The sequence below is a fragment of the Vicia villosa genome, unplaced genomic scaffold (genome assembly GCF_029867415.1).
Source record: "Vicia villosa cultivar HV-30 ecotype Madison, WI unplaced genomic scaffold, Vvil1.0 ctg.002147F_1_1, whole genome shotgun sequence".
Taxonomy (NCBI): Eukaryota; Viridiplantae; Streptophyta; class Magnoliopsida; order Fabales; family Fabaceae; genus Vicia; species Vicia villosa.
In genome coordinates, this window is record NW_026705852.1 from 173,882 (window position 1) to 183,034 (window position 9,153).

The 9,153-nt window shown below is 34.3% G+C and overlaps 2 protein-coding genes across 5 annotated transcripts; both read left to right on the forward strand.

Moving 5' to 3' along the window:
* The first annotated feature begins 992 nt into the window (after positions 1-992).
* On the forward strand, positions 993-5,616 carry LOC131638017 (plastoglobule-localized metallopeptidase 48, chloroplastic-like). 2 transcript variants are annotated; one of them, XM_058908580.1, is made up of 9 exons: positions 993-1,367; positions 1,465-1,522; positions 2,770-2,837; positions 3,445-3,624; positions 3,743-3,839; positions 4,223-4,332; positions 4,430-4,563; positions 4,658-4,843; positions 5,121-5,336. In XM_058908580.1, the coding sequence occupies exons 1-8, from the start codon at positions 1,176-1,178 to the stop codon at positions 4,794-4,796; spliced, it is 978 nt and encodes a 325-aa protein (XP_058764563.1). In that variant the 5' UTR covers positions 993-1,175; the 3' UTR covers positions 4,797-4,843; positions 5,121-5,336. The 2 variants fall into 2 exon arrangements, with proteins under 2 accessions (XP_058764563.1, XP_058764562.1); XM_058908579.1 differs by lacking the exon at positions 5,121-5,336 and adding an exon at positions 5,352-5,616 and having other exon boundaries at positions 994-1,367.
* Positions 5,617-5,882: 266 nt separating this feature from the next.
* Positions 5,883-8,910, forward strand: LOC131638015 (sulfite oxidase-like). 3 transcript variants are annotated; one of them, XM_058908576.1, is made up of 11 exons: positions 5,883-6,466; positions 6,562-6,677; positions 6,787-6,849; positions 6,973-7,009; positions 7,156-7,237; positions 7,571-7,785; positions 7,866-7,976; positions 8,076-8,177; positions 8,244-8,291; positions 8,373-8,591; positions 8,683-8,910. In XM_058908576.1, exons 1-11 carry the CDS (start codon positions 6,392-6,394, stop codon positions 8,797-8,799), a joined length of 1,185 nt encoding a protein of 394 aa, XP_058764559.1. In that variant the 5' UTR covers positions 5,883-6,391; the 3' UTR covers positions 8,800-8,910. The 3 variants fall into 3 exon arrangements, with proteins under 3 accessions (XP_058764559.1, XP_058764560.1, XP_058764561.1); XM_058908577.1 differs by lacking the exon at positions 8,076-8,177; XM_058908578.1 differs by lacking the exon at positions 5,883-6,466 and having other exon boundaries at positions 6,782-6,849.
* Positions 8,911-9,153: the final 243 nt, after the last annotated feature.

Sequence of the window (9,153 nt, forward strand, 5' to 3'; positions counted from 1 at the left end):
TCCAAAGATGCATCTCCAGACACACCTTTTAATATTTAAAAAAACAAAATAGAGGAATATACGGATCCGGATAAACCCTTACTATTTGAAAAAAAAGGCGGATCCAGAGATGTATCTCTAGACAAACCCTTACTTTTTGAAAAAAAAAAGTCGGATCCAGCGATGCATCTCCGAATTGTTTCATCAACATATGAAATTGTTTTGTAAGGTCCTTATTGCTCTATACCTTCTATAAATAAGGTCTCTCATTCCATTTTCGTTTATAAAAATTAGAATAAATTCCAATTCTCATCTTGCATTTATGTATTACAATAGCGCAAATCCCCCTATTAGTTTAGAATCTCTACAGACATACTTCTCGTTGATCTGAAATCCAAACTGAATATTCTGCTGCGATATCTAGAAAATCAGAGAGTTGTCAAGCTCGAGTACCGTTCATCCATTGACATCGAAGGAAAGATATAGTTCACTATGCTTGAACTGAAGACGGATGGTGATTTGAAAGTTATTTGGAGTACCTTTTACCATTACACAACAAAGAGTCTAATTAAAGTGGATGCGATGATTCAAAGGTTAGTCGAAGATATTATAAGGATGTTGCAACGTCCTAAACCACCTGTTTGTAATGACATGTAATGTTAAATTTATGTAATGTTTATCTCTGTAATATTTTTTTTATGTTAATTTATGTTGATTTTCTATCATGCCATTGTTTTACCTACTACTGTTTTGAAGTACCCGGACATATTTCAGATATGCATCTTCGAGAGAATTACATAGATGCGTCTCCATAAGCTAGACGCTAGAGACATTTGAGACTTTTTGTAATAGTGTGGGATAAAAAATAAGGGTGAAAATACATTTCCCATTAAAAATTACACATAGGATAACCATTTGTTCTTGAGATAGAAAGACTATCCATAAGCCAACCAAGTTAACTTTTGGCCACTAAACAAGCGAAAGTTAGTGAGTCAAAAGAGACAACGAAGTGGCGCGAAGCAAATACCATAACAACTGTTGTGGTTCACACTTCCTTTACGTTAACAACAATCACAATCCCAAACTAACTTTCATTTCAACCCACAATTATCACATGATATTTCATTCTTTCTCTCAATTTCTCAAAACTCTAACAATTAAAACTCTTCTCCCACCGTTTCCTCCATTTCATTTCTATGGCTTCCTTGTCTTTCACTCCTCACCCACTCACCTTCGCCGCTTCTAACAGATTCCGGTTCCGTACCGGTTCGGAGTTCCCGGTTCAGAACAATCAAAAACCCGGTTTCCCTGTCTGTAGAGCCGGTTCTTCTTCTTTGGCCTTTCGTCACCTCGATGCTGATGATTTTCGTCATCCTCTTGATAAACAGGTTTCGCTCTCATTTCAACTCTATAATCAGCTAATTAGATTTTTGTTCTTTGGGGAGTACTTATGTTTTGTTGTTTGATTTTGTTTTTCATTTACAGAATACGCAGATGTTGAGAGCAATTCCGGGATTGAATCAACTGGGAAAAGCTCTTCTAGGTATTGAAAATATGTTGTTTACCTTTGAACTGTTGCAAATAGTGGATCACTTATTTGAGCTTGTTTTGTTTTAAGCTGTTTCTTTTGTGGAACTGTTACTTCTTCAATTTGGGTTTTGCTGATTGTTATAGAATCTTCCAAATATGAGGTTATTTTAGAAGGATGGGTTAATTTTGTGATTAGTATACGCATGGTTTTTATTACGAAAAATTATGGTTAAATATGGCTGATGTGGCTGCAATTATGGTACATCCACTATCTTATTCATGAAATGTATTTATTGAAATATTGTAAGTTGGAGATTGGAAGGATTAGTTGTTGTATTCAATATTTGAAAATTAAAGTTTACAAGTCGTGCATGGGAGATTTACGACTTCCATGCAGAAAGAAGTTAAAGTGTCCTTGATTGTGATGTGTAGTGTAGTGTAGCTAATTTAAGTGTGCTAGTCCAATAAATTATCGACGCGTAGTGCGTACGACATAGAAGAAAAGAACATTGATTTAAGGAAGTTAATGACATGTATCTTCTATTGGCTTAGCCCACTAATGTCGAAACGCGAGGGGTAAATGAGAGAACCCCGGCTCAGTTCAGCTAACTCAAAACAAATTTAATGCAAAGTTGATACGTGCTACAACGTGGATTAGCTAACTGTGTTTTATTGTAATAAAGATGTTTCCACGAGGAAAACATTGTAGAAGTATCACTGTTGAATAAGTTTCCATCCTCCTCCAGGTAAAATGGGATATCTGTCTAGAAGTCAATGTAATGAGACAAAATCTTATTGAGGCGTTTTTATCGGTATTTATTGAAATTGTGAGTTATACATGGAAGTACCACTTCTAATCAGTATGTTCAAAAATAAGACTTGCAAGCACTGTATAGGAAGTATGATTTGTATATTAAAAATAAAATGCAGGCCCTATATAGTATGATATACTATTTCATACTTCTTTATGGATCATACAAGTTGTATGTACAATAGTTAGGTGGAGGCACAATATTGTTTTTGTTCTATTTTTAATAAAAATGGCCTGCCACCATTTCATGTTGTTTTGGATGCATGACTGTACTGTGATTATTCTTTTCCATTTATAAAAAGCCGTGTTCATCTTAAATGCATGCTTTTATTTCAGATGCTATTTCAAAAACTTGTTTTTTATTGTTGTTATTGTTGTTGTAAATGCACACTTTCAGATACATAGTTGGAAAACAGCTATTTTACACGGTTTACCTTTATGAGTTGCAGGAACTGTAACTGAGCAGGTTATGTTCCTTGAGAATATAGGAACATCTGTCCTTGTCTCCAAAAATCAGGTATTCTTAACAGTCAGTAAAATAAAATTTTCTTCTAGGTGTGATGTCATTAAAGAAACAGCATACATGTAACATAATAGATAAAAATGTACCTGCATTAAATAGTACTCTCCTTAGTCAAAATGTTTTTTTTTTTTTTTGTTAAAATCCACACTTACAATATGAAAAGGATAACAATATGTTCATGATAAAATGTGCAAGCATTTACATTTATGCAGTTTGAGTTATAAAAATTGCAGACTTGTTGAGATTAGCACTAATATAATCCTCGTGAACTCCTTATTCTTTTGTTATTTCCTTACAAATAAAGAATTAATGTTCATCCCTTTCCAATGACTCCATTAGTACTTCAATATACAAATATGCTTGTGTAAATTAACTTGTTCCTCTATACTTGTTGCCAACTTAGTATCGGTGGCATGGCTCTGATTAAACATATGAAAGCTATTAAGTATCTTAACTTCATATTTCCCATTTCAATTCTGTTCAGCTGTATGACATAATTTCACCTGTAAATTATGCCAGCAATTAATTCAAATACTACCGTTTTTGTGCCACCTAATGTCAACTCATTGAATTAACTAAAGCTGTATTATTGTGGTGTCAGCTTTCTGATCTTCACGACTTAATGGCAGAAGCTTCTGAAATATTAAATGTCACTGCCCCTGATCTATATGTTCGTCAAAGTCCTGTGCCAAATGCATATACATTAGCTATAAGTGGCAAACAACCGTTCGTTGTTATTCACACTAGCCTAGTGGAGCTTCTGACAAGAGCGGAGTTGCAGGTTCTAATTTATTTTGTAGTTCTATTTTTAGTTTTTTAAATCGATTTCTTAATTAGTATAGCATCCAAGAAGTTTTCTCCCCATTCTTAATGGTAAACAAGCAATTTACCTTTTACAGGCTGTTTTGGCTCATGAGCTGGGTCACCTGAAATGTGATCATGGTGTGTGGCTTACATATGCAAATATTCTAACCCTTGGAGCCTATACTGTACCTGGTAGGTGATACAGAGCATTTTTCATGTTTTAATAATGCGTGTGTAAGGCACATGGCTATATGTTATAAACAATGGTAAAATTTGTAACTACGTTAGATTTTTAAAGTTGGAGAAATACTTTTTGTGTGACTCCTATTGTCTGAATTGGGAATGAAATCAATGTTACTCAGTCCCTTACCCCATAATGACCATAAGACCTATCTATAATGTCATAAACCTTATTTCCAATCCTTTCTTTAGTTGTTGAAAACATTGCTTATTTTGAAAATGGATTTATATCTGACTCCACCTGTCCCAGTTTGTTTATTGCTGATTAGAAAATACAATATTTTTTAGTCTGTTATACTGAATAATTATCTCGTCATTAATTCAATTTGTTTTAGGCATTGGAGGTATTATAGCTCAGACACTGGAAGAGCAGATACTCCGCTGGCTTCGAGCAGCTGAGTTAACTTGTGATCGTGCAGCTCTTCTCGTTGCTCAAGACCCTAAAGTATGCTCATTTTAAGTTATCTATACATTGGTTTAACCAGAACTTATGTAAAAAAATTGTTTTAATTATAAATATTCATTTCTTAACTGTACAAAAGGTTGTCATCTCTGTGCTCATGAAATTAGCCGGTGGATGTCCATCTTTGGCTGATCAACTAAATGTTGACGCATTCCTGGAGCAAGCTCGATCTTATGAAAAAGCTGCTTCCAGCCCTGTTGGATGGTACATAAGGTTGTAGTAATATCTATAGACTGTAGGCAGGCACCACAATAAAGTTGAATTTCAACATTTTTCGTTTAGAAGCTGAACTTTTTCTGTTGATTAGGAATGCTCAAACAAGGCAACTTTCACATCCTCTGCCTGTTCTACGGGCTAATGAAATTGATGAGTGGTCAAGAAGTCCAGCTTACAGATCTCTTTTGAAACGTGGAATACCTATCAGATCACAAGAACAAAAATTGTAGCTGTGCACACATTGTTCAAAAAGCACAATAACTCAAGGCTCTTCATGGTTAGTTTGTTAAAGCTCTACAATTTTTTGTGTCTGCTTTATCTAAGACAGTATTGCTAATATATCCGACAATATTCGTTCATTTGTTTGTTTAGTCGTTGGTAAGTACAATACATGTTTGAACTTTAAGATAGTGCAAATATAAAATTGTTGGGGAGTCTGGGGGCCTGCGAGCAACAAATGAATAATGATTAGGACCCAGACCTCTCCCTAAGACTTTCGATATAAGAATCCTCTACACCTAGATCCATTATGCTCACCTATGAAGCTGAATCAGGACTTTGATACCACTTGTTGGGGGAGCTGGGGGAGCACCGACACAAATGGCTAACGATCAGGACATCTAAAAGACCTTGAAATCTCATTTCCACCCAAAACCTTGAGACATTAAGACTATGATATTACAGTTTCCTACTTGCCTCTGTAAAATTAAATGTTTATTTTATCATTGTGAGTACTTGTACTTGATATCAATTTCATTTCTCTCTGTTTTTTATTTGCCTTTAAGGGTGATGTAGCAATGGTGAAAGGTTCAGGAAAACAATAATTTTGGATCTACAGCTGCTGCAAAACTATCTCCTCATACTAATACTGCAGATCAGTAAATCTATACATGTATATTCATTTTGTTTGTTACTATATTGAACAAGCTGTAAGTAGAATTTTGATGACAACAGGGACTCCCTTTGAAAACAAAGAATTACTTGTATATTTTCAGACAAGTTAGAAACTCATCTATGTAAATTTCATGAATAAAAGATTTAAGTGCTGTACCCTGTATAAACTTTGTATGAATAATAAATCATAGGTAATTGATATGATTTATTACGATTTGATATAAACTTAACAAAAGGGCTTTCAATGTTAAGTTTATGAAGGGTGTTTGTATTTACTTGGGGTAAAATTGAATTAATTAATTTTATAAAAATGATTTGATTTCAAATTGAGTTAAACATCAATTAGTTCAAAGTGAATTGAAAAATAAATTTAATATTAGAATTAACTCTTTTTAATAAAAGTTTCAAATTATGGAATTTAGTTGTTGGATGACATTAGAAAGATGAAATTTCATTGGACACTTGTGAAAAGTTGGTTTACACTCATAGTGCAATCCTAATAAACTCATGCTTTTTCAAAAAAAGAAAGAAAATGAACATAGACACAAAAAAGCAGTCAGGTACGAGGTTCATGGATATAACTAACAATAAGAAACAACTAAGTGAACAAACACAACAAAACCGGTGAGATACAATTACAAGGTTCCTTGCTTTTTCTGAGGGATACAAGTTAATTAATTAATGAAAATAGTACCAAATTAAAGACTAATCAGAAAAGGACAGAGATACAAACCAATGGTAAGGAATGAAAGTGGTTAACAAAAAATGCCAAATAACATGTCAGCATAATGCAAGTGCTCCACGTGTCCATCATTATCATCCTCCACTAATGGTGCATGTTATAAATTTCATGTAGAAATAAGAACCTGTGGTTGTTATTATTACCACCATCTTCAAACCAAACCTTGAATTGATTTTCTTTCTGACAACAATGCCAGGAATCACAGGCCCTTCAGATTATTCTAAAGAACCTATTCGTCATGACTCTCTTCAAATTAACTCCAAGGTAACCTCAAATTCCCTTTTCATTTTTTCTTATTTTGTTTTGCCAAATTTGTTCTACCATAGAATATATGCATTGTAATTTATGTTGCTTCTCAGGAACCTTTCAATGCTGAGCCACAACGTTCTGCCTTGGTTTCATCCTATTTGACTCCCGCCGATTTGTTCTACAAGAGAAACCATGGCCCGATACCGATAGTTGATGACATAGAAAAGTGATATATTGATCTTGTGAAATTATAATTCTTCGTTGGTCAAAGTTGTTCGCTGTGAATGAATTGTAATTTTAACCCTTTTTCTTTCGTGGCATGTTTGGCAGAGCAGATACTATGTATCAATATCTGGCTTGATAGAAAATCCCAAACAGCTTTTTATGGAAGATATCAGGTTGGTACTGGTTTAGGAATCTTAGATTATGAAAAAAAATTAATATCAACTTCGATTACTATATGTGTTTTCGAGTAACTTGTGTTTAAACAGAAAACTTACATTGTTATTTGATTATAACAGGAAACTTCCCAAGTACAATGTCACTGCCACACTACAGGTTGGTTAGATGTAACTTCATACGAATAGTAGTTATTTATCAGATATGATATCAGGGTTGCATGGAAGAACCATACTGATTTGGTTTTATATGTCTTGCATCCAGAAATTGAATATGATTTTGTTGTATCTGTGTGGTGTTTTCAGTGTGCAGGAAATAGAAGGACTGCTATGAGCAAAACTAAAACAGTTAAGGGTGTTGGATGGGGTGTTTCTGCTATTGGGAATGGTTAGTATTTACATTTTTTCTGTTTGATTCTTTCAACAGCATGTGAAATTGTGAAGGATTGCACAAATTTTCATTATTCTTGGCATGGTTAAAAATTGCGGTTGCGATGCATTGTGGAGACGTCTAACACTGTTATGGACTGTAGTTTAGAACTGTTATTCTTGTAGTTTTTCTATCAGAATTTTGTCAGAATTAGTACTTCTTTTGTGTTTTATGCAATTATATTGTCACTTGTTTGTGTTTTTCTGTTCAAATATGTGAAAATTAAGAGCTGAAAATTTAGCTTCTAACGCGCTAACCTTTAATCGGTGTTTGATTATATATTTTCTCCAGCGGTTTGGGGTGGTGCCAAATTGACGGATGTTCTTGAGCTTGTTGGAATACCGAAGTTGACGAGTACAAATAAATACGGAGGGAAATATGTTGAATTTGTAAGCATTGATCAGTGTAAGGAAGAAAATGGAGGCCCATACAAGGCATCAATTACACTCAGTCAGGCTACAAATCCTGAAGCAGATATTCTACTTGCTTATGAGATGAATGGAGAAGTAAGTGAATACTCCGTCTGGACTTGATTATAAGAAAATGTATCGAATTTCAGGTTTAAAATCTTGTTGCTTTCCCTTAGCCTCTTAACAGGGATCATGGTTATCCGTTGCGCGTGGTTGTTCCTGGCGTCATTGGAGCTCGGTCTGTGAAATGGCTGGAAGCTATCAATATCATAGCAGAAGAATGCCAGGTATGAATGATGTGTAATAATGTAAAATAGTTCTGAAATATCTTTCACAATTTATTTTCACTATGTACCCGAACCAACCGTTACATTATCATGTATCAGGGTTTTTTCGTGCAAAAAGACTACAAAATGTTTCCACCGTCTGTAAATTGGGAAAATATTAATTGGTCATCGAGGCGACCTCAAATGGATTTCCCTGTTCAGGTATTTCTTCTATGAGGTTTTTGAAGTAAAAATTTGTAACTAATGCTTTTGACTTCACTTTGGCAGTGTGTTATATGTTCTCTAGAAGACACGACCACAATAACACCGGGAAAGGTTAGTTTATGCGTTAATGTTTAGTCGATTAGAAACGAAACGAAACGAAATTATAATTCTAACATGATTCCTCCATTTCAGGTGAGTATTAATGGATATGCAGCATCAGGTGGTGGCAGAGGCATTGAGAGAGTGGATGTGTCTGTTGATGGAGGGAAAACTTGGATGGAAGCGTCAAGGTTTCAAAAAAGTGACATTCCTTACACAGCAGACGATGATGGAAACTGTGACAAATGGGCTTGGGTGCTATTTGAGGTCACAGCTGATATTCAACAAAGCACTGAGATTATCGCAAAAGCGGTATGTGTGATATCTCTTCTGCTAAGTTTCATATAAGAGTACGAAACAATCTCCTATAATGTCTAGTGAATTCCTTGGACTGATTTTGCAGGTAGATTCAGCAGGAAATGTTCAACCTGAAAAGGTTGAAGACATTTGGAACTTGAGAGGGATATTAAACACTTCATGGCATAGGATACAAGTTCATGTTAATGATTCTAACTCTTAAAAAAATTACAAATGTTTTAGAAGTTCACTTTAACATGTTTGTGTGTTTTTTTTATAAATGTATATATCTGAAATAATGTTGAGGTTGAAGAAATGTTCTCTCTAAATACTATTTAAGTGATCTTAGTTGTTATCATCATCTCACCAGGTGTATGTGTATCTGTCATTGGTAAACCTATGTCATTTTTTAATTTAATTCATAAAATATATTTTTTTGTTATTTTTAATAGAACATTTGATAGTCATGCTTATCCCTCCATTCTGTTATTATATAATTCAAGTTGTAGCCCAAGCCCTGTTATGAATTCTCATGGTTTCAAATGCAACAATCTCCGAGCAAAAGGAAAGGTCTAAC

What these genes read in the sequence shown, in the direction of transcription:
- LOC131638015 (XM_058908576.1), top strand. Translation starts at nt 6,392, where the DNA reads ATGCCAGGAATCACAGGCCCTTCAGATTATTCTAAAGAACCTATTCGT. An exon ending in CTCTTCAAATTAACTCCAAG is followed by an intron (nt 6,467 to 6,561) that starts GTAACCTCAAAT and finishes GTTGCTTCTCAG; the next exon opens with GAACCTTTCAATGCTGAGCC. An exon ending in AAATGGATTTCCCTGTTCAG is followed by an intron (nt 8,178 to 8,243) that starts GTATTTCTTCTA and finishes TCACTTTGGCAG; the next exon opens with TGTGTTATATGTTCTCTAGA.
- LOC131638017 (XM_058908580.1), top strand. Translation starts at nt 1,176, where the DNA reads ATGGCTTCCTTGTCTTTCACTCCTCACCCACTCACCTTCGCCGCTTCT. An exon ending in TGACAAGAGCGGAGTTGCAG is followed by an intron (nt 3,625 to 3,742) that starts GTTCTAATTTAT and finishes TACCTTTTACAG; the next exon opens with GCTGTTTTGGCTCATGAGCT. An exon ending in TCGTTGCTCAAGACCCTAAA is followed by an intron (nt 4,333 to 4,429) that starts GTATGCTCATTT and finishes ACTGTACAAAAG; the next exon opens with GTTGTCATCTCTGTGCTCAT.